General features: G+C 38.8%; 1 protein-coding gene across 6 annotated transcripts in view; it reads left to right on the forward strand.

The window, feature by feature from the left end:
• Positions 1-23927, forward strand: part of RBMS3 (RNA binding motif single stranded interacting protein 3) — a 448136-nt gene that overhangs the window by 88819 nt on the left and 335390 nt on the right. For 4 of the 6 annotated variants that reach the window (XM_051612906.1, XM_051612908.1, XM_051612909.1 and 1 more), the window contains exon 2: positions 8022-8191. In XM_051612906.1, the coding sequence (XP_051468866.1) occupies positions 8022-8191 (170 nt within the window). The remainder of the gene's footprint in view (positions 1-8021; positions 8192-23927) is intronic. The other 2 variants (XM_051612907.1, XM_051612911.1) reach the window with 1 other exon arrangement.

Below are 23927 nucleotides of genomic sequence, written 5' to 3' on the forward strand. Positions count from 1 at the left end.
GCTCTGCCACCCCTGGTTTCTCCATCACACCAATGCTAGTGTCGACAGTAGCCGTTTCATTCTTCCAGAAAAAAGACAAACTGAGGAAACCGGTTGGAATTTGAAAAATCTTTTTGGTTGGACTTTAGTTCTGCAAAATGAAAACACAGCTGCTTCTGCTCTCTTCTCACCAAATTCTCAAGTAGAGAGGAAAGAGATGATACTGATGATTTGGTTTTGTGCTGTGCTTTATGTTCAGTTTTATGTGGTGGGCTTTTATTATACTCAGGTTCTTGCACCAGTGGTGATGCTGTGATATGTATGGACTGTGTGCAGAAAAACAATGCAATGAAACACATGCCTCCTGCATCTCCTTTCCAAGATCCTTTCAGTCTGCCACACATAAACAAATACCCAGAGAGTAAATTCAGTTTTTCAGAACTAAAAATGTGTTTGTTTTTACAAACATTTGGAGAGTTAAGTCTCAGCCTTTCAATCCATGTTTTTATTCTTGACCTTCAAATGGACTGACAACTTGCTGTAGCCCCCAAAATGTAAACATAAATAATAATTTATGCTTAAATTTGTTACTTCCCCCCTGTTTTCTTACCACAAAGTTGTTTTATCACAAGCAGTAATTCCTGTAATATTTTGATCTGTGTTCTAAAATATTCCTACTGGGGGAATTGCAATGTTTTATCATCCAGATTACCCAGATTTAGTATTAAGATCTAGATTCTGTTTACATTTAGTCTCAGCACATCAATAAAATATGAACAGATTGGATAATGAAGCAATAACACTAATTTATGTCAAATAATATAGGTTATTGTTTACAAGTTTGCCAAAGTGCCAAAATACTTTATCTATAGAAACAATTCTTCTTCTCCCTTGCTGAGAAATAAATAATGCCACAGGAATAGTCTGTCACAGGAGCCTCCTGCCATGAAATAAACAGGAGGAGACAAGGCTGTGAAGGTTATTTTCTGCTCTGGAAAATATTTATTTGGTGACATAGCTCTTAATCCTAGTCTTCAGCTTTTTAGTGCTGAGGACTAAATTGTACCCTCCTGTCTGACTGCAAGCCCTAAATTCAGGGAAGCTACCGTTGTTTACTCCAGAGCGACAGGCCGTCCATGGATAAACAGAAAATCACTTAAGAGGGATGAATAGTTTTATCTTTGGTATAGCAACATGTAAGGAGGAGAGGGTGAAGGGCTGAAGTTTGTGCCTCAACAGCTTACATCTATTAAGTGACCAAAGCCCAGGGAGCAATGATGGCCAGAGCATTCTTTGTCTGGAAACGATGCTCATTGCCTCTGTGCTGTTCCCTTGTCTTGGACTGGTTTTTGCTGGGGCCTGTTCATCCTCAGGTGCGATAACTATCAGCCAATGATTTGTGCTCTAATTGACTTTATAATTAAAACTTCATCATACTTCAAAATACGCCACTTTCCACCTGACCAATTTGGTTTTGAAGTTTCCCTTTGGTAATGGCGGGAAGTGGAGCGATGTATGGATTAACCTATTTCTGTCTGTCTTAGTGGAAATAAAAGATACCGTGATCAGTGCGAAAATTTTCAGGCTTCTAGTGTATGTCACCCTGGCTAATGATTGCTAAACTCTCAATGTAGCCAGGTAGAGTGAATTGGTGTTGCTTTTTGGTTGTTGGTTTTAATGCAGAAAACTATATGAGACCTACTTTACAGGTATTGTCCAATAAAGGACTTCTTCCTCTTCATGCTTTGCTTCCTATGTGTTGTCTACCTGTAGATGCTTATAAAATGCTAAAAGCTGGGCAGTCATGATTTGGAAGAGATGTATTTTAAAACAGATAAAATTGAGCCAAATTTTGCCTGAACTTATGCTTTATGGAGCTCTAGTGCTTTGTGCGAGGCTCAAGGGAATTGTAAGCCCCAGGAGTATTTAGCCTACTAATTTCAACAGCTTTGTGTGTGAAACAAAGATCTCAAAGTATCTTATTTGACCCATCAGATCCCAATTTTAATCTGAATGTCGAATGACTACTTTGCCTATTGGAGGACTAGTTTGTTTGGTTTATTAATAATTGTAATTTTTCACAAGTGATTTTTATAACTGTGTGAAAAGAAAGGGTGCACAGAACACAATGACACCTTTTTCCTATGGACTAAATATGTCATTCTGAAGAGAACGAAAAGAAAAAGTTCATTGCATATAAGAAGCATAAGCAAGATAGCTCTGTGATTGAATAATTGTTTGTTTTTAAATAAAACAATTATTATTTGTAATGGGAAAACTAATTGGACTGACATTTAATTTAAGCTTTAAAATTACTTCATTTCTTCAGTTTAGATACAGGGTAACACATTCATTGTATGCAGAAATTATCCTTATCTGCAAAAGAATGAGGAATAGCTTCAGTTGTTGAGTTACATTTTAATGATATTTTCCCTATCTTTAAGTAATATTGCAGTCCTCAATAGCATCTTTCATCCAGTAATCACAAAGCATTATATAGGCCTTGAAAAGGTAAGGAAGATTACAGATTGGTAAACTGAGATGTAAGAAATCTAAATGACTTGCTTGGGGTAGCACAGGGATGAGGTGGCAGTACCGAGAGCATAACCCTGCAGCTCTGACTCACCCATCTTCTTGTATCCAGCAAATCACTTTTAAAGGCCTTGGAAGCAATTCAGAGAAATAAAAATCCTCTTGAGGTGTGTTCTGGTTTTCTGGATGGAAAGGATTGTGGAACAGATTTTGCAGCTTATTTTCTGTCTTTATCTTCTGAGTTTACTTCCACTTTCACATGCCATTTCTTTAAAAATGGAAAATGTTGCCAAGCGGTGGGTTGCTGCTTTTACAGAAACAATCCAGGAAACTTTGTCACTGTGCAGAGAGGTTAGAAAATATCTGCACTATTACATTTGCTTGTTTTCTGCTAGACATCAAGGGACAGGTCTGACTGTGTAGGGAAGCATCCAAGAGGAGCTCTCTCTTCCAGGCCTTCATTGGCTGGATGGGAGATAGACAATAGTCATGCCTGGTTTCTGAAACACCAATGAATGCCCAACAAACTCAGAAAGGAAATTATTACTTGAGTTCCCTTGACTGTGACCTTTTTAAAACACAAAAGGTTTCTGTGTTGCCAGTTTCACTGTTCATCTTTTATTCACTTTTCTGTTTAACCTGGCTATGTTGCTGCTTCTCATTGAGGCAGTTAGCCAAAGGCAGAAAACTTGCTGCAGCTTTTATCTAATTCTTTGTATTATATTTGCCCTACCTTTCTGTTTGCTCTTCAACTGTGATGATTCTTTTGCTTAATAGATTTGCCATTCAGTCAGCTCTACAATCACATCAACAGGCTGAAAAGTTGGTGGCATCCTTTCATCATTACTGTAATTGCCAGTAAGAGCCCTCCAACTCTCAAAAATTACTCCTTTGTTACAGTAGGATGTAAAGAGAACAGTGTTTTACTAGCGTGAGCTGTAAATTGGTATTTGCACGATTTATTTGTATTTACTTTGTCTTATTTTATCCTTTCAATCAGGAGCTAAGGGAATCAAGCAGCAATTGGGCGCTAAGTGAGATGAATCTAGCATCTGGAAAGCACTCCAGTCAGAGCAAAATGGATAGTGTATGTTCACAATTGCTTAAATAATGCATGTTTGAATGCAGTACTGTGTGTTGTCCTCATTTTTTAAATATAAGATATGCACTGTGATAGAAAAGTCAACATATCAGTGTTAATGGGCAATCTTTCCAAGACCTTACTTTCAAGTGGATAAAGGAGTACAAATTTGGGATAGCCAAAGGTGAACACAAACAAATTGGCTAGACCATTAGCATAGCTGTCCAGCTGCATCCTAAGCTCTGAGGCCACTCCAAAACCACAAGCCCTAGTGCCTCAGAAGCCTGCCAAGGAGCCAGCTGCTGCTAATAAAGCAGACTCTACGACTTGGCATCTGGGGCCTGTGATTCCCATCCAAAAGGAATTGTATGTGAAAAATATTTGAAATTTGTCTTTTTAAGTACTGTTTTGCTTTGGAAGAAAAATGCTTTAGACTAAACTTGCAACAAGTGAAAAACTACGTAAGAGTACTGTGGTTGCCAGGGGAAGATAAATACCGTTCTTGTATAAGGAGGCTGCATGTTAGAAGGGGGAGTGTTGTTCATTTAGTAACCAAGAGGCTTATGGTTCAGCATTTCTGGGTTGTTAAGTAAGAAAGACCAAGGTATCTCATTACTCATGGTTAGCTGTGCATGGGACATTTTGTTTCGGAGAGCTCAACACTAAGGTTTAAGCACAAGGGTGTGTTCCTGAGACTGGATGAAAATTAAGAGCATTAATTTCTCACTTTTAAATAAGGAGAAATTTCATTCATTTTTAAAAAATGAAAACAAATCCTATTAGCCAGCCATGATAAATTAATGAGCTGCTTGGAATGATCTACAAACCAGTTCATTCCCCCCCCCTCCTACTCCCCATTGAACAATGAAACATAAGAACTGAAAAATTAGTTGGTTGCATTGGTTATTTGAAAAATTAACAACAAAGCCAGTTCTGCATTCCACCTCCCTTTTGAAGTAAAACATGAAGATTTTGTCTAATACTTTTTTCCCTAGTGCTGCAGGTCTTGTGCTTGGTTGTGTTGGCAGAACATCATTACCAGATTTTTACAGCTGGTGTCAGGGTGCTTTAAGCCAGTCTGGAAAGTGGTGTTCCTCGTGGCTCTTGTGTCATAGAAGTTAAGTGCTTTGCCACCAGCCAGAGAGGGGGCCAGTGTCAGAACAAGGCCCAAATTTCCTACTGTTGGGTGTGCACACAGCTCCCCCAGCAATGCCCCCCTTCGGCATCATCTGGGATCCTGTAGCAAGTGGTCCATATCTGAGATCATCATCAGGTTGCCATTAATTTCTTTCACTTGAGTTATTATGTGGAGATTAACGAACCAGACCCTTTGCTCATTTGGAGGCAAAATGCATACTTCTGCCATCAGTCATATACTCATTGGCTCAGGAAACAAGAATTCAAAGCTTTTTTTCTGACCTGAAGCTTTTAGTCTGGCAACTGGCCAGAAGATGTCATCAGCCCTAGTACAGGCAAATTTTTAATCTTTCTGGGGATGGTATTCTGGGGTATTGGATATGCATGGAAATTACCATGGGATGCAGTGGCTAGGATTTATTAGTGAAGAGCTTTTGGAGTATATCAGTGCTTGCTGGTCTGAGAAGATCAGCATCCTCTAAAGTGGAGTATGGCTGTCTCCCTGTCTACCCTTGAAGTATCTCAGTGGGTGCTGCCATGAACTTCAGCATCTATATGTGTCTGTTCTCTGTACAATTCTTGTTTGAGAGACCACGTATCCCATGGCCTCATTCTCTGGGTATACTTTAATAAGTGTGGCCTTAAAATCAGTGTAAATGTAATTCATGTTTACTTCTAGGTCCCCTTTCAGCTGGCCAAGAGGAATAAAATGTCTTCAGCTTAAATTAGAATTAGGCCCCCAGTACTTTCCTCTGTGTGAGGGTAAAGATCTTATAATAGAATGAAAATTGCTCTTTGTTTTTCAAAGGTATATTTCCACTTGTTTTTTTTTTCTTGCTTATTAGGTTGGTTTGAGAATAGGCCATTTACTCATTATTCCCTGCTAAGACAGCTATAATAATAACAATTAATACTTAAAGTACATAGCACTTTATTGGCTTACAGAAAATTCTATCCTTGACTTAAATCTTTTACACACATTCAATGTCTATGGTAAACTTGGAGGCATGGGGTAAAGCAGTAAGAATGTTACTTTGACCTTTTCTTGATTTTTATTTTATTTTTTAATTTGACATTACCAGTGCCCAAAATTTGCAGGATGACCACAGGATATTTCCTGAGCTCTTGTTATATTAAAGCAAAACATATACTATACACAGTTACATCTACCACTATCATGGCCCTGGAGTGCCCAGAGATTTATAATATGCTTTCAGGCAGGATGTTTTAAGATGCACATGTCTATGTATTTGTGGGAAGTTAGTGTTGCCTGCAGTTTTACGCAGCCATGCCATGGCTGTAGTGTGGAGTTGATTTGCAGGACGTGCCCACAGCACCAGGACTCAGCCGACGTGGTCTCTGTGTGCTGCTACTTGGGGCTGCTCCTTCTTCAGCTCTCTATTTCTGGGAATGACATTGAAGCTTGGGTGGGTGGCAATTATCCAGTGATAAAATGTGTGTGCAGAGAAATATGATCCGTATGCATTAAGTGCTTTTGATTGTCAGCAAAAGTATCTACACAGATACTTGGGGAAGGAAGCTCATTGCCCTTTGTCTTTTACTGTCGATGTGAGCGAATGTCATTACTTGCTAGAATGGTGGTTGCACTGTCTGTTAATCTGATTTTTCCTTTTAATGGGTCCTACTTGAATTACATTATAGCCAGGCTAGATTGCAGAGGAATTCTGATGTCCTGACAGCTGGTAGTGTGTTCCCACTCCTTGTTTAAATGGGAGAAAATGGGAAGAAGGAAGGAGAAGGCAGCAGGAAAGGCATCACTGGAATCCTTTTGCTTTATGTATTTCATCAAAGCCTCTGAGCTTCACCTATCAGTGATGCTTCCCAAATGTTCTCCAACTTCTTTTTCATTCTTCTAAGTAAAGGGACTTTTTTGAAAGAGTTTAGAGATACTAATTTAAAAATATCTATCTACCAAGGCTTTGATTTAGTATGTGCATAATTACAAGCACTAAAATAGGGCCATTGAAATGAAAGGGGCAGTTGATTAGTGTGATCACAATTACTCACAGACTTAAATATTTTCTCTGTTCAAGTCCTAAATGCAGAATGAGCATATTAGAAGTCACTAAAGTGTCATTACTACTAACATAAAAATGGTATATAATTTGCTTTTGTTACTTCATCATCACATTACGGTTAACTTAGCATTGGCCCAACATTTACCTGGTGCTGTAACCACACATACTGTTAGTAGAATATGCTGATGAGCTTGTGGAAGCAGGGTTTTCCCCCCTCTCAGCAGGCAGTTATGTTCCTGGAGCTCTGACTCTGGTTCCCCCAGCTCTCCATCTGGAGCTTAAGCTCGTGGTGTCCTCCAGCTCCCCTGACTTCTCCCCTAGATCTCAGCCTTTCTGCACACATCAGGTCAGTGACAGGACATGGCCTTCTCCTAACAACCACTCCTCCGTTCTCCTGACAAGTGCTCTGTGCTTGAGTAAACAGGCTGATGGTGAGAGAGCCAGGGATGGTTGCAGCCAGTTTAAAGTCCCTGTTGTTGTCTAAGATCAGAGGTGCTTAGGTAATTTTTATAATATGTGTGTGTCTTTTTTCATACCATGTATTTACCAGGGAGCTAGACAATAGTGTTGTTTTCCCTATGAGAATGCCTCCCTTTTAAAGTGATATTTCTCAGTAGTTGTGTGTGGTTTGTGGTTGTTCAGAAGTGGCTATGGTTTTGAGAGCAGGAGGTTCTAGCCTGATCATGTTTTCCAAACCCTGTTTCTCTCTGTTGTGAAAGATGTCTGTAATGACAGAGTCTTTTCAGGCTGCTTTGGATTTCCCTTTCCTCAAGCCAGTCAACTCCTTGCCACCTGACCGTACATGTACTGGATGCTCCTCAAGTTTAGAAAAGACTAACTAAGCTGCTGGCATCAGCTTCTGTACCTTTGGCTAGAAATTCTAACTTGTGTTTTAAGAGTATTTTTAGAGGAGGTTGTGTTTAACTTACTTAATTCCTGAGTACCTGTAATTTCAGAGCTTTATTTAGTGATCTAGATAAAGTAGGTTTATAATCTGGCTACTTTAATTCTGGATTAAAAAAAATAAAGTAAAAGAACACCCTTCAAAGCCCTGGCTAAGCCCAAAATCTCGGCTGTGTGTTGTGTTTTCAGAGGCATTTCTGGCATGGGGTGGGTGCTTGTGCTTTCTGAATGGACAGGGAGGGTAGGAGAAGTCTACCTGCAGTGCATAGCTCTGGAGATACCTGGGTAAAGCACCATGCTTTTATTTTCCAGTAACAGTCTTTTTGTTCTCTTTTTTTCTTTTTTTCCAGCAGTCCTATGCACCAGCTCCCCACCCCATGGCTCCTCCCAGCCCCAGCACAAACAGCAGCAACAACAGCAGCAACAACAGCAGTGGAGAGCAGTTGAGTAAAACCAACCTGTACATTCGAGGCCTTCCACCCGGCACCACTGACCAGGACCTTATCAAGCTGTGCCAGCCGTAAGTGCACTTAAATTACTCTGTGTCAAAGCTAGCCTTTCAGTTTACACTTCTGTATGTTCACAAAAAGACATCACAAGCCTCCTGTGCTTGAAAGTTAAGTGTTCTTCCTTCAGTTTGAACAGCTAATTAATGCCTGTTGAAAACCTGGCAATGAGTTTTGGGAGGCAGAGAGGTGAAGGCCTTCAGATTGACTTCTGTTTAGTTTAATCTGGTTTCTTTCTTATGTTACAAGAAGAATTTGCATGGCAAGAAAATTTCCATGATAGCAGATTTTATAGTTACAGTGATCTGCGAATCAAACAAAATATGGGTGTTCCCACCTCAGTCATTTATCTCATCTTTTGATTGCTGTGTCACTAATTGCCAGGCTCAAAGATTGGGAAATATGAAACGCACTGAAGGTGGCCTTGTAGCCATCAATTAACATCTGATTAACTGCAGTTCCACTGAAAAATGAAACTACCCTCCCTGTTTATCTTGAGTCATGACAGCAGATTGCACTGATCAGTTTTATTGTGTTTCATTCCTATTGAAACTGGAGAGGCAGCAAACAGGAGCTCTTTGGTCCTTATGCACATTTCCTTAAATGGTGCACCCTGTTACCCCTCCCCACTTGACTATAGTGGGTAATATGGGTAAAAATAAGAACCTTATTATATTTCCAAAGTCTTGATTGTTATTGATGACATGTAGGAGGGCTATAATCCGGTTTGAAATTCTAACCAGAGATGACGTGGGTGAAATTTAGGATTACACTTCTTTAATCAAAGTAAGAACACAGATTTGAAAAGAAAAAAATCTAACCTTGTTATGGTGGAGAGCTGCAGTGCTTTTGCCATAGGACAGTTTTTTCCAAAAGACAACAGTGCCTCTGATATTTTTCATCACGAATCAGCCTTTCAAATAGGGATCAATAAATGAAGTTTGATAAAATAAGGAACAGTCTGAGGCTGTTCTACTGACTTGAATCCCAATGGCTGTAGTTTTGAGCTGTAAATAGCTGTAAAATTTGGTAGAGTGTTACAATTTTATGTCATTCTGCCTTTCCTGATTTTGACCAAAGATGGCAAAAGACTTTCCCTAACTACACTTTATGTGGACATGGCTGGCCAGGACTGGAATTAACAGTCTTACTGAAGTAGTATCTGAACTTCAGCAAAATAATGTGAGTTTGAAACTCTTCCTGTGACTTTCTCCTACTAAAGCTGCTATGGGCAGAACTGGCTAACTGTTCACAGGAGTATAGCAATGCTGGTGGTTTTTCGTATTTGATTGCGAGTGTACCTGTCTGACATTTGTACAAACTGCCTTCATTGACACTTCCTGCTTGTGACAGTCACAGATAATCCCAGTTCAAGGGCCAGAGCCTCAGTTGGTATAAATTGAATAGTCTGCTGACGATCAAAAAGCTGTTTTGCTATACATCATTTTGCAGTCTAACCCGTTCTGAGTTTAGACAGATGCTTTCAGCTGATCAGGAATGTACTAGCTATTCCTAGAGGAGCCTTATGGCTTTGGTGCTTGGTGCTGCAGCTGTGGAGAGAGGTTGCTATAAGCAGTGCTACTGGAATAATGAAGTTCAGGGAGCATGTCTGACCCTTTGTCTGCATATGGGAAGTGCACGTTGAGTATTTGAGAGCTTCCTTTCAGCACTGTTGCAACATTTTTAACATGCTTCCCTAAAATGAATCTAGTCTATGATTAGAGGGCTTTGTCTTGCTATTCTGGAGTTCCTGTGTGCTCTTTAAGAAAAATGTTGACATTCCTTTGGCTGAATAGAAGTGAGGAGAAACCAGACAGTTGTTCTCTCTTTTTTTCAGAATATTAAAATATTGATCAAAGGAAAAGGGAGAGAAGATACAAGGAAACTTAAACATCTGAAAACACAGTAATTTTTCATGGCAGCATATAAGATTTAAAGTAATACATTGCAAGATATTTTCTTTACCTTTGCAGATGGTTATATAGTAGAGGTAGATAAGGGTCCAAATCCCTTCTCTCTTCCCCTGTCCCTCTCTGCACACCCTCCCTCCTCAAATTTGCATAATCTGCCACAAGATGTGAGGTGAAAACCTGAATCCCAAAATTCCTATTGATAAACCACATTATTATTTTGCAGTACAAGATTTTTGGAGAGCTGTGTTTAAGGGTGGTATTCACCAAAGCGAGTGTATATCTGGGATACTGGTTCCCCTTAGGCTATCTGTCAGGCCCTAAAATGAGCCTTTATGAACCCATTTCCTCTACCATGTGAGAAGGCTGTCAGCAGTACAACTGTCACTTGTAATGTCTGACATTTGGCAGGTTCTAAACCGACAATATTTTGCTCTCAGAAGTACAGGGGATGCTGGAAGTGTTTATGTACATTTATCTTAGCCCATCCCATTGCCATGTTTCACCCTTTAAGCAGTGTGTAAAATTCTTTTATTTAATTGCGTTTTCCAGGTGGGTTATGGAAAAGAAACCCTTTCATCAGAGTTGTGTGGTAACATGTGGAGATGATTTTGGAGAATCCTGCCTGCTTTTCTGTATTTCTGCTGTGTGTTTTTGGGTGGTGTGTATCACACACTAAACAGAAAACAGCAGATTGGAGTACCATTGAAGTTTAAATTGCAGAGTCCATTACATGTAACGCCAGACATTTCTGACAAATGTTCCAACACTATCAAACCTTTATCAGTTCAAGAGTAACCTTGTCACAGTAATCTGTCAAACTGTTCACATAACTAAAGGAAAAAAAGTCATCATAGGGTGTACAGAAGCTGAGTAAATAATAATAAAAAAAAATAATAACTACTAGAAGATTTTCTTTTTGTGTGGTTCTGATCCTCAGTATTCAACATGTGTCTGGGAAAGTTGCATCAAATTCTCTTTTGCAGCAGGGAACTGTTATGTTGGTTGCACTATATCCTTTGCGACTTTGTACAATGACTGTGTCAAAGGTTACATCAAAGAAGAGAGAAAAGGAATGTTTAGCAAGCAAGAATCTGTTGTTCTTTTACCTAAGTATCTTCTTCTGGATTTTCATAAACACTGAGTAATGGAATTTATAAAAAAGGACCTTGGCATCTTTTAACCTTTCTTGAGGCTTTCAAAAAAGAGGCTTAATACCCCACTGTGATCATACTGGTAATCAGAACTTATTAGTTTAACATTTTAATTTTTAAATATTTCTTGAAAATAATAACAAATAGCACATCATTAGCATTTATTTCTCTTAGGTACAGAGTCTCTGCTGGTGCAGTGATACACACCATTGTACATTTATCTTCACAGTCAAAACATGCTTTTCATCAAAATAAGATAATCAACCTCAAGATGTAAAATTACAGATTATAGATTGAAAAACATGCATGGTTTGTCACTGTACAACTAAAGATAAATTGTTATAATTGAAATATTAATAATCTGTCACTCTAATTTTCATGCATGGTTTTCTATTTCATCCAGAAGAATTCCAAAATTCTCTTAAAATCATACACAGATGGCTTAGTTTCCTGTTGGTATACTGGACACATCCCATTCTTACTTACTACATCCCAGTGGACAAATTAAACGTTTAAGGTTTATTACTTAGAAACATTTTTCATTTCAAAAACTTATACTCTGTTTCTCAAGATTATGGTCTTTCTGTTTGTCTTTTTTTACATTTTTGCATGGAAGAAGACTTAGACCCAAAATGTGTTAAAATATGATTTGGAGAAGAAAAAGTTAATTTGGGGAAAAAGAAAATATTTCTTCCTCTCTCCCAATAATTTTGAAAAGTTGGTTTAAAACCCCCAACATTTGACTAAAAAAAAAACAACCCTTGTGCATTGCACAATTAAGACATTAACTTATAGTCAAAAGATAATTCCTGTCCATCTTTCACAGAATATTTCACAGAATCGTCATGGTTCTTGATTCAGTCATGAATTTTTCATGCCCAGTCTGTAGTCTGAAAGAAAGATACTTCATACTTCAAACTTCCAGTGGCTGGTAGTTTAAACTTCCTTATGATCTTTTCCTTAGTCCTCTCCCCTTGCATCTACAGTGTGCCTTCAGAAACCTGTTTCCATCTGCTTTGTTCTTACTGGATTAGTTGTCTCATCACCCTTCCAGTTTTGACCTATTTGTAGTCCAGGGTAAAATTAAAGGACTTAATTAAAACAGCACAGTAAACATGTCTAAACCTAAAGATCACCAAGTCTGTATGCTGCTCAGGGTGACTGTTGAAGATGATGAGACAGAATCTCCCAGTTAAGTGGTTTTCCAGGTATGGGAAATCCCTACAGAATTGTGATTTTTATGACTTGCTTTCTCTAATTAGTTCTTAGATTCCGTATTTTGTGCCGATTACTAAAGGGTTTGGGTTTTGGTTTAGAGGTGCTTTTTGTTTGGTTGTCTTTGTTTTTGTTTTTGTTTTTTTTTTCTGACACTATCCCTGTTGTCTCCAAGACAAGTCATCAGGTGTGAGATTTTAGCCTCTCATTACATTCTGAATGTCCTTGGCTTTCTCTGATGGAAGATCTGAATAAATATTCAGTCTGCCACTGTTTGCATTCTGCTAAAGGGCTAGCCCCAAGGATAATGGAGCTGAGGTTATTAATTGAAAATACACACATTACTTAACTCCTAGACTATTTTTGAAATTAACTGCGTGCATTCCTTTTGCCCCTACTGCGTTCATTGAGGTTTCAGAGGGGTTCAAGGTAACTTTCTGGACAGTGTCTTTTGTTATTAGCTGCACAAGAAAAACATTTTCAGTTAGACTGAGCTTTATAATAGAGCAAGTTCATGATGGCCATTTCTGCCATCTGTTAAGGCATTAAGAGTTTGACATTCCTGTTTATTTTTCTTTTGTGAAAATAACAAGAAGCCCATATTATAGGAAAAATTATGAAATTATTTCCTGCATTAAAATATTAATAAAAAATAGTTACTGTGAACTATAACTAAAAAAAGGTTAACCAAAATAAAATCCTAATAGTGAGCTCAAAACCAAAAAGACCAAAGGAACCCCTGCAGTAAAACCTTTGTTCTACAATGAAGTCAGACCAAATTTGTATCCAGTGTAAATTTGTGTTCTTACCCTGGCCCTGGTGATAACAAAACGCAAAGTATCTGAGACTTACGTAGTAGTAGAGTGTTAGTCTGTGTCTCCTGCTGTGTTTTTAAAAAGTAATCTTTGGACATGTGAAGGAATTTACTGCGTTTTGTAACCTTGTATAAAATAAAGCAAGGTGCACTGTGATTTTCATATTAATTCAAACAAACTTATAATCTACATCTTTCCTGTAATTAGTGTCAGCTGACACTGTTGCTGTGATATAGCATAGCCTGGAAGGGCAGGAAGGTGAGAATGCTCTTTCAGTGGGATTAGCTCATATAGGAACCACGTGGCATCATAGAGAGTAGTTCCTGCTTAAATCTTAGTGGATGTTTTGGTTAGGTGTGTTCTTGTAGTATGAGAACTGTAAATAGCTCTGAAATCTGCTGAGGAGATCAGACTTCATGGGAACCAAAAAAATGCCCACACTTTACTGCAGAGAAAAAACCTCCAACCACCCCATGCCCCCAGATTTTCTTAGATATTCCAAGTAAAATTGGAAAGGCAAGATCCCAGGAAGGGTGTACTGTTGGGCCTAGCAAGGCAACGGTGTCCTGCTGAACTAAATATGCTGATTCAAAGCAGCAAGGGAACATGAGTTTGTTCCTCTCATCTATTAATGTGTGCATTCAGACCAGAATGATGAGTTAGCTTGGAGAAATCTGTGTTCCTCTCAGATTCTTTGTATCATGGACTTTTCCTGCAAGTTCATTAAGAAGGGTGGAAAAGGGAAAATAAATACATTTCAGGCTGATACTTTTCAGTCAAAATGCCTTTGATGATGAAACGAATGGTAAACATGAAGGATGTGTAAAGTAGACATACAAGCAAAAGAACCTAATGTTGTGGATATGATTTGTTAGTTCTTGCTTTGAAGACATCTTCATAGTGATGGTGCTTATTAATGCTTTTAGAAATGTTGTGGAGCCTTCTCCGAGTGAAAAATGGTACAAGGCAGTGAACTTGTATTTCATCTGAGTGACATCTTGTTTTTTGAAATAAATTGATTTACAGTTTTGCACTCAGTTATGTAAATACCGCATCTTTGCAATGTGTAAAAATGGGCATGGATGTACACAGGTTTTTTTTCTTCTTTACCTGATATTGTTAAAAAATTATTTGTATGTTCATTTCCCATTGAAATAATCTCCAAATGTCCTCTATTTTTAAAAACAAACATTAAAGTTGCCCTAGTAGGAAATGAAACGATCCTCTTCTTACCTAGGCTCTTTCATCAGGGAAAACAAAAGTCTAGATCAGCAAATGCCCACAGCACTACAGAGAGCTCCATCTGGGATGTGAACGTTCCCATTGTCAGGAAGAAAGGCAGAAAAATAATCTTTGTAAAGTAATAAATGAACACCTGCACTCTTCTCTGTTTTGAATGTGCCTTTTCACTGGAGTGTGACAGAGTGTCAGTAAGAGTTTCTCATCTCCTTTCAAGTTGGATGAACCTGATTTAATGGAAGATAGGGGAGGAGACAGTGTTCTCAGACATTGCTGCTGAAAATATTTTTTTTCTGATTAATTTTAATTAAAGTCCTTGGGGAAAGAAAACCTCAACAAAACACAACAAAACAGAGCTCATAACAAATATATTGAGATTTCTGTGTAGCGGTGTGAAGGGCATGACTGTAACAGCCACTTGTTTTGCTTACTGTGCAGGACGGTGTTGAGATAGAAAGAGGACAAACACACTTAATGAGCTGCTTCTGACCTCTTTTGAGATTAGCATGTTTCTAGTCTTTTCTCGTCCTCTTTCTTTCTCCACTTCTCCAGCATATTTTGTGTGCAGCCAGTCAACCATGGCATCACCATCTATCCATGATACTATCATTCATTCTCTTATTGATGTAAGCATTTAAGAGTTTAAAAATGCTCATGGCCAAAGACTGTCTAAAGGACAGACAAGCTCCACACTATGTGTGTCTGTCAGACAACTGCCTGGGTTTCTAATGTGGGCATTGCTCTGTGGAAGGGCCTTCATGGCCGTGGGACTTTTGCCAGCCTGAATTTTCCAGCCCCTCTGATGCTTGGTTTCTGCTTTCCACTGAGGAGGCTGGTTGATGCTCTGGAGGTTTGAGGAAGGTTCTTTCACTGTTTTCCTCTGAGTTGCATAGGGTTGTGGTTTTGTTTTGTTTTTTTTTTTTAATGGCAATAGTGGCAGTGAAAGTACTGGTTATTTTTGGTTCTTCTATTTTGAAGCTCATCCATGTCTTTTAGATCCATCTGCATTTTTGGTATCTGTGCTCTTAAACTCGGTGGTGTCAAGTTCAATGGGTCTTTCTGATCTGTTGTCCTTTGAGAATTGATGACAGCAGTGGGAGAGCAGAACTAATGCCTGTATTACATATGCAAAGTGTGGAGAAGGAAGTAGGAAGTTCTCTGACTGGGATGTGGCTTATACTCCTTAGGAGTCACTGACTTGGGAGCAGATGGAGCCATGCTGTTCATGTTCTGACATTTGTGTAGCAGAAATGTTTCTGTAACCTTTCTCTAGAAGGTATGACGCAAAGTTCTGATCCATGTGAGAAATACATTGTCCTAAAGCTTTGCTGGAAGGAAACAATACCAGCTGTGCTTAAAAACCATCATTCTACCCCCCTCCCCTCACCTCCTGAACAGGAATAACCTGAGTTCTGCTTCCAGCTAATGGCGGGAGCCTTAGAGCATGCCTGCAGTTTCTATGCAAGGGGAAGTGGCTGGCCAACTTTGGTGGCAAAGCTATTGAATATTATCAGCATGAAAACAAAAATGTCATTGTGTTCAGCTGCTAGACTTTCTCATACTGTTCCAAACAAGCATCGACAAGAGTTCTGTGCTATGCAGAATGCAATGTCCTTCATTCCAAGTATTTGGTAACTTCCCGGAATTATTTGTGTGACAAACACTGCAGCTAGATTTGTGCTAAAAAATGAAAAGTCATTTTTTGGTGTTTTTTTTTTTAAAGATGTTCGATAGAGAAGGAGTTTCTTAGAATTTTTGCAACTACGTCAGAGGTTTTCTGTCTGCCTTGTTGTAAAACAGAGACAGGAAAGATGGAATGTTTTCAGCCTAATTTTAAGAAGATGTTGATCTGACAGAGATCTGAAGAGGTTTTCTCTTTCTTTGGGCATATATTTTCTGTGACCCCCATCACTAGCTCTAGGGAAAGTAGAGACCTCTGGATTCTGATTCTCTTGGAAAGTACCTAGCCACAGCTCTGGGTGCAACCCCAAATAGAAGTTATTGGCAATGTGGAAATATAAGTCCTATTCTGAAATAAGCTTTCTGTCAGTAGAGACCCAGCCTCATATAACTTCATGGAAGCACAGCAGTCTGTTCAAATAGCAGTTGTTGCAGGATCACAGCCATGTTATTGTTTCAGTGTAATACAGGTAATAAGTGCAGCATTTATGGCTATTACTGCCTGGTGATCACATAAAAAAAAGAAGCCAGACATGCTTCCCTTACTTTAGCTTCTCAGTTCAGCATTTCCATGTGCTCCTGGGGTTATAATCCAATTATGAAACTTCAATTATTTTCTATAATTCACTGATTCAAGAAGAACATGGACTTTTTAGCTTCCTTATAGTTGGGAACTAGTAATTAAAAGGGATAAAATAATTCAGATTCATAGAATTTAAGATCCAGAAGAAACCAAGGGATTGTCTACTAATATTTTCTGGTTGATTCAGGTCCTTAAATTTCCCTCATTTGCCCCTTGACTGAGCATAGCAGTTTCTTTTGATTTAAAGAACGTGTTCCAGAAAAGTGTGCACTCTCAATATGAAAGCAAACAGGAAAGCTACCACTGTTGCTAAGAGCTTGTTTCTGTTAACTGCATTCCCTGGTCAGAATTTGTGACCCACTTCCAAATCAACTTTCTGGTGTTGAATTTTACCTGTTGGTTCTTGGTTTAATTGGATTAAGAATCTTTCAGATTCTCTCCTTCTCCTTCTGTCCTCCCCCCGGATGTATTTGCACGCTATAATCAAGTCACTTTTCAGACTTTTTTTCTTTTATAATCAAAATAGATGGAGCTGTTTAAGTCTCTGATTATGCGACAGTTTTCTCCAGCCTTTAGATAACTTAGTCAAGGACTTCAGGGGTTATTTAAATGTTTTTAAAACTAAGTAGTTGAGGTTAGAAATAATTTCCTTCACATGTCTATGGAGATTTGTTATTATATATAGTTATGTAGTCTGTATGTGTCCTTAAGCAGGTGAGATGGATCTCTGGAACATCTGTGTTCATCTAAGCAGGAGAAATGCTGCTCAAAAGCTGCTGTGGTGTCCCAGCAGTAGTGTAAGGAGTTGCAAAATGCTCCCTGTGGAGATCATAGTACACTGGTACTGGCACTAGTTAGTAGCTGTCACCAGTGTGTGAGGCACGCTCTCGATGGAGAAGTTAGCAGCCCTCCATTGCACCTGGAGTCGAAATGTTGCCAAGTAAATACATCTCTATCTTTTGAGACTGCCAAGTCACGGCAGCACTGTATAGGACTCAGGATGTTGAGCCTGTAAGAGGGATCTCGGCACTCTCAGCAGATTCTGGGGCTGAGCACTTTTTTCAGCCACTGGACCTGCTATGGCAGGTGGGGACATCGAGGTGTGTTCAACATGCTGAGGGCTCATGGGATTCTATCCGTGTGCCAGCAACAAAGTGATCATCACCTCCTAACAAGGTAGCCCTCCAGTCCTGCTATCAGAACGTCTGCAGCTGGTCTGCTTAATGGTATTTGGTAGCAGTATGTGCAGTAAAGCATGCTCTCCTATTACACAGAAATCCACTAATGCTGCCATCAAGAGTGACGGGTAATTCAATCACACCCACAAAAATGATATTAACATAACATTAAAGAGCTGTGTAGAGTAGCAAAAGACAGGAAATTATGGAGTTCAGGCTTGAAACTTTATCCTTAACTCACCCATATTGTGCCGATGTATTTGGAAATTTCCATAGAATGTGTGATTTTATGGAACCTACAGAGGGATGGATTGTCCTGTTTGTCTGTGGAGGATTTCCTCCACTAACATCAGCCAGCATTAGTGAAAATTATATAAAGAAATCCTGGCACAATTTACAGAGCATAGCTAGGCAATGTGAGTTTTAAATATGAATTTCTTGGCTTGGGCAGTTTACTCACCCCAGCATTTTCAAGTGCTGCATCAGGCATTAGCTGTGTTGACTTTTTTCAGACCAAGTTACAGTTCAGTAGCTAAGGCCTCTCAATTTCAGAGTTAATTTTTGGGGTTAGGGGTTTTTTTCTTTTTGACAGTCACTAAAACTATTTTGTTGGGTTTTAAATTCACCTTTTGATTTATAGACACTTGTCCTATTTATTTGAGAGAAATTCAGTGGAACTATGCTGAATTCTACTAAACAAAAAAAGAAAAACAAACCAACAAACAAAACCTGTCTAGCCATCACTGGGCCTTACTAATAATTTTCCCTCATTCTTGGTCCCACTGAAACTAGTAATGCAAGTCAGTAAGCAAGATGAACTTCATCACATAAAAATCCTTAGTTGGAAATTGAAGAAAAGGTGTTGACTCCTCCATTTTCTTCCTCATGGCTTCCAGTCCTTCATTGTACCTCACTGTAGCAGCAGGCACAAGGGGAAGTTCTTACAAGGACCCCATGTGTCAAGGAGGAGGCAGGGAGTCAATATATGGTCTATATACAAGGTGTTTATAGAGAAGGCTTAAGCTGTATTATTATTACAATTTTTTTTTTTTTTTTTTTAACCCATTGACATCAGAGCTGCCAAGAGCTATGGGGAGAATTGTCACTCCAGGGGTAGAACTTCACTACAATCAAACATGGGATTGCAGATCTCACAGAAACAGTGAAGCCAGCAGGTACACTGCTTGTAAAGCAGCTAAAACAGCAAAAGGTGCAGCAAACGGATATTTTCTCACATCTTCAAGGCAGGTTTTGCAGGCTGTGCTGAAATGCATTCTGGCCTCGCATACAGTGCCCAAGTAAAATCAACATGAGCTCAAGTCATATCTGATTTAGAGTTCATTCCTTTGTGGCTCTGGGAGAGAGGGAACTACATGATGGTTATTATTCAGAGGAGATTTAAAAGGTGGAATGAAAGAATGACAGAAACCAGCAATAATTAGTTTACTTCCATAATGGCTCATTTGGACATCTTGTATGGTATTTTCTGGAGATGATGAACTCTTGGTATAGTTAACCTCTGAGGTTGTTCTGGTTTTGCCCCCATGACCTTTCTGTGCTGGGGAGGAGTGCCACCGTGTCTGTCTTCTGTGGTGAACAGGATGGCAGGATGGTCATCAAAGACCATGCATAAAACAGCAGAATGACTCTCTCCTAGAGGAAGTCAATTTTCTCCGGAGAGCTGGGCTTGTAAAGAGTAGAAAATTTCCACTGAAGGGGAGGAAGGGGAGACAAAATTAGCAGAGCAGGGATTAAAAAATACAAACGCTTCAAAAGTGAGGGAAGATTCAAAACGTTTTGTGTTCAAGGTGGATACTGCGCCCCCCCCAACCCCCGTCAAAATTGAGCAGGTCTTGCACATCATTCTAATCTTAGAGATGGGAGAGAGAATGACTTTCTGGAGAAGCTCTGGGATGGGAAATGTGGGGAGAAGACTGTCTGGAGTTTAGGCAAATGATGTTTTTAAATTCTTTTTTTTAAATGCTTTTTTCTTCTGCCATTCTCCATTTTTATATGTTTGTGTCCCTTCTCTGAATCAGAGAGTTTGGCTATGGCACTGTCTGTCAACTTTGGGTGGCCCAGTGGCTATGAAGTCCTCCCTCACACTGTAATGATTTGCTTCCCACTCTTCTGCTCATTTCCTGCTGCTTAAACCTTGGTGCTCCAACCTTACTGATCCCTTGCAGACAGGCTGGGGAAAGCTTGTTTTCTGTAGGATGCTGTCATTTTCTTCTCATAACAGATTTTGAAAAAAATATTTCACGTGGGAGATAAGGGAACTACATTGTAACTGGGGTTAAACATCATCATTCAGATAACAGCTCTAATAAGAGTAAATTTGCTTAGACTTTGTAAGTATGTTTGTATGTTTATGTATCTTAAAAATGTAAGCAGGCATAAATCTTCAAATCTCAAACAAGAGGATGATTCTTTTCTGACTCTGCTCAATATTAAAGGCTAAACCAGAGATAAGATAACATTCCCATAAACATGGAAGCTTGAACAAAGAAGCTGTTGTGCTGAGAATGTGAGAATCAAAAAGAAACTGAAGTCTGAACTTAAGAAATTGTCTTGCAAAATGGAATATTGCATGTAGAGTAACATTTAATGGCACTCAGAAATTGCAGAACAGGGCAAATCCATAGGTCTTTCTCTTGAACTCTGTATCCTCTGGAGCAAGCCTCAACAAAGTGCAGAGGGCAGAGGCATATGGGAAATGAATAGCTTTTTTTTGCTTCTTATTCAAGATTTTGGTCTTTTGAGAACTTCTTGTCTTGAACAGCAGAAAGGGAAAGGCTTGGAAACTCCCATGGTCTGAGTAAGTGGGAGGAAAGGATGCAAATGCTGTTGCTGAATAAAATGTTTAAGGAATGTTTAAATACACAGCCTGATACTGCAAGTATTTGGTTTATATACACAAGTTGGCAATTAGGTATAGGCAGGACTGTCCAGAGCATGAATTCAGTTGTTCATATTTGTAAATATTTTCGGACTATAGGTCTGTTTCTTGTAGAATGTCTTTGCCTCCATGAAGACTGACTGTGTCCTTTTTACATTGATTTTGTGCTTTCACTGCTTCTGATGGGATGTTCAAAAAAGCAGTCAGCTTGCTGCTAGAGGTGATAATTTAAAATTGTGTTATTAATTTTTAAACCCAGCACATTTGGCAGATTATATTTTGGCTACTGGAATACAGTTTCTTCATATAGGATATACGTGCCATTTGTATGTGTGATAGCAGTAGTAAAGTGAGGGGTGTCAGCACTGGGGTTTTCATAAATTTTTAAATTAATCTCTTTTTATAAAGTGGGGAGTAGAACATAGAGTGGATTCGTTCATGGGGGTTTTTTTATTATTATTATTTTTTACTTCAGAAGGTTGTTTTCTGGGACACAACTGCCAATCAGTGTTTTTCCCTAGCTGAGGATGTTCACTAATATTTGATGAAGATGTTGCCCTTGGTGTTGCCAACCCTCAGAAGTTTATTGCGAGGTTCACAATATTTGTTTCTTAAACCTTTAGATCCTGAGGCATGTGATAAGATGGGAATCTCAGCTTTCAAATTTAAAAAAAGAAGTGTAGGTTTCTCTCCTTCATGGCTTAATGAGAGGCATGAAAATACAATCAGAGTCTATCATAACGGCTCAAAATATATAAGCAAAATAAAAAGGTATCTCAAATGTATTTCTTTCTAATTATTTTTAATACCAGAAGTTAATTTCATAACTTTTTTGGTGTATTAGAGAGCAATAGGAATTGTCAGTACTATATTCCTTGTCTGTTTACAGGAAGAATTGTGGGTTTATTCCAGTGAATCTTGGTTTTCTATCTCTCAAAGTATGCCCAATACTCTGAATGAGGTATGTTTTTGCGTGTATATCTTTATATGGTTTGAGGATTGTATCTCATTTAATAAGTTTATTTGAAGGCACCTGAAGCCAGTAATACACAAAAGTCTTTCCTTGAGGGCTTCCAAGCAACTGAAGCTAATTTGTTTCCAAATCCGGTGTTACTGATAAGATTTCAAGATGTGCTTTTCACTATGTTTTTCAGTGAGTTTTTTGTTCCTCGAGTAAAATTTCTCAGCAGAAACATAAAATATTTAAATTCTTGCTCCTTCTTCCAGTTCTCCCCATGTATATTTCAGAAAGGGTAGGCTACATAGCACATATTTTTTCATAGCTCTCTGTCCAGGGTTCTGCTCAGCAGAACCAACCAAGTGTCTGTTTAAGGACAGAAGACATTAAGTGTATGAATACTATTTATTTAGTGAATCCTTGGGCTGTCTAACCCCTTCCTGGTCCACACTGGCTGTTTCTGGGTGCAAGCTGAACCACAGTGAAGCACAACAGTTGGCTTTTCTTCTGTAGGAGGCTCATGGCCAAGGTGTCCAGTGAGAGCAGGTGGCACAAAGCTTTAGTGAGCAGCTTTTGGTTGACTAAGGTTTTGTTTGTCTTAGGCTCACTGGTGCTGAGAAGTGCTGACTGATGAGCAGAGAGCCACAGGATGTGCTAATTATGCCGTATAACCTGCCCCTTGATATTATCTTAAAGAATAACTTCAACACTCAGTGACAGAAAATTATGAGACAGCTGCTCTGTTGCTGTAAATTGGGATGACCTGTTGGACCCAGAAGGAGGGCACTGTTTCTGGAAACCAAGAGCGTGATCCAAAGTACAGTTTTTAAGCCTTTCTTCTTCAAAGGTGTTTACCAGGCTGACACAGTGAGGCTAATACGTTCAATTATGTCCATATAATGTTTATAATTAGAAATATAAGACATATAAATTATGAATCTATGTAATAGGCAAGGGCTCTAAACATGAAATCTTTTTAAACCTGTACATGTGTTTTTTGTAGCAGGTGGCTTTTCATTTAATGCTGTATTTACTTGCAGGTTTAAAAAAAGTTTTTCAAAATATAGAAAAGTAACACACAGTTCATAAGTTATGCATTTATATTGCATGCTCGGCAGCTTGGTCTAGTTTGAATGTTGTCGTTGACAAAGCTATCACTTAAGGTTTTGAAGAATACCTGCTTTGGGACCCTGGCTTGGGAGTTGTGAGTTGCCAGCAGAGGCAACTTGTTTGACCTCTTGAAACTGATGACTGTGGTAGTAATGGGCCTTGAACTGAGGAGAGCAAAGCACTCACTGACTGGAAACATGCACTTAGGTGTCCAGTGTAAGTCTGTTTACTGCATCAGGGCTGTAGGCAGGATGTTCCACACCAAACAAGCACATTCATGTAGGAGCCTGCAAACATGCCTTAGCCTTGAGAAAAGTTCATCATCCTGTTGTAAGTTTAACTGAGCTTCTTACATACTTGAAGTTGTACATGTGCACGAGCATTTAAAAATATCATGGACAAATAGCTTACCAAATCCATTTCCACACGCTCTCTTGAGGTTATTTTTATGTAACAGAGTTGCCTAAACAACCTAACAAACAAACAAAAAACCCTAAAAAAAAATAATCTTTGATTTAAAAATATACTCGGTATAGTTAAATAAAATCTAAAGAAACTCAAAAGCAGAGGTATTATGTCTCAGTCCCTGGAAAGCATCATGCACTTTTGTCCATTTAATTATGAAAATCCAAATCGATGCTTTTGTTGTTTCTCCTTGAAAAATTTAGGCAGAGAAAAATGTGCTCCTCTGTACCACTTCTATCAAATTTTGTCCTTTGGAAAATGAATATGACTGTGACATTCCAGCCCTGGAAATAAAAGGATTAAAATAAATATATTGAAGAAAAATAAGTAGTTCTGTTTTGTAGTTCCTGAAATACATATTTTGCAATATAAAAATCCTAAGAAACCATGCCTCTCAAAACTAAGTTGTTTCCAAAAGGCTTCCCAAGGACCTGGATTTTTCTAATATGTAAATAATGAAATGGGAGCTTTGTGAACTCAACAAGTCTCACTCACACATTTGATTCGAGTGGCCTCTGTGTGAACTCTATAAAATGCTTTAGCT

The sequence above is a fragment of the Apus apus genome, chromosome 2, assembly GCF_020740795.1.
Source record: "Apus apus isolate bApuApu2 chromosome 2, bApuApu2.pri.cur, whole genome shotgun sequence".
Classification (NCBI taxonomy): domain Eukaryota; kingdom Metazoa; phylum Chordata; class Aves; order Apodiformes; family Apodidae; genus Apus; species Apus apus.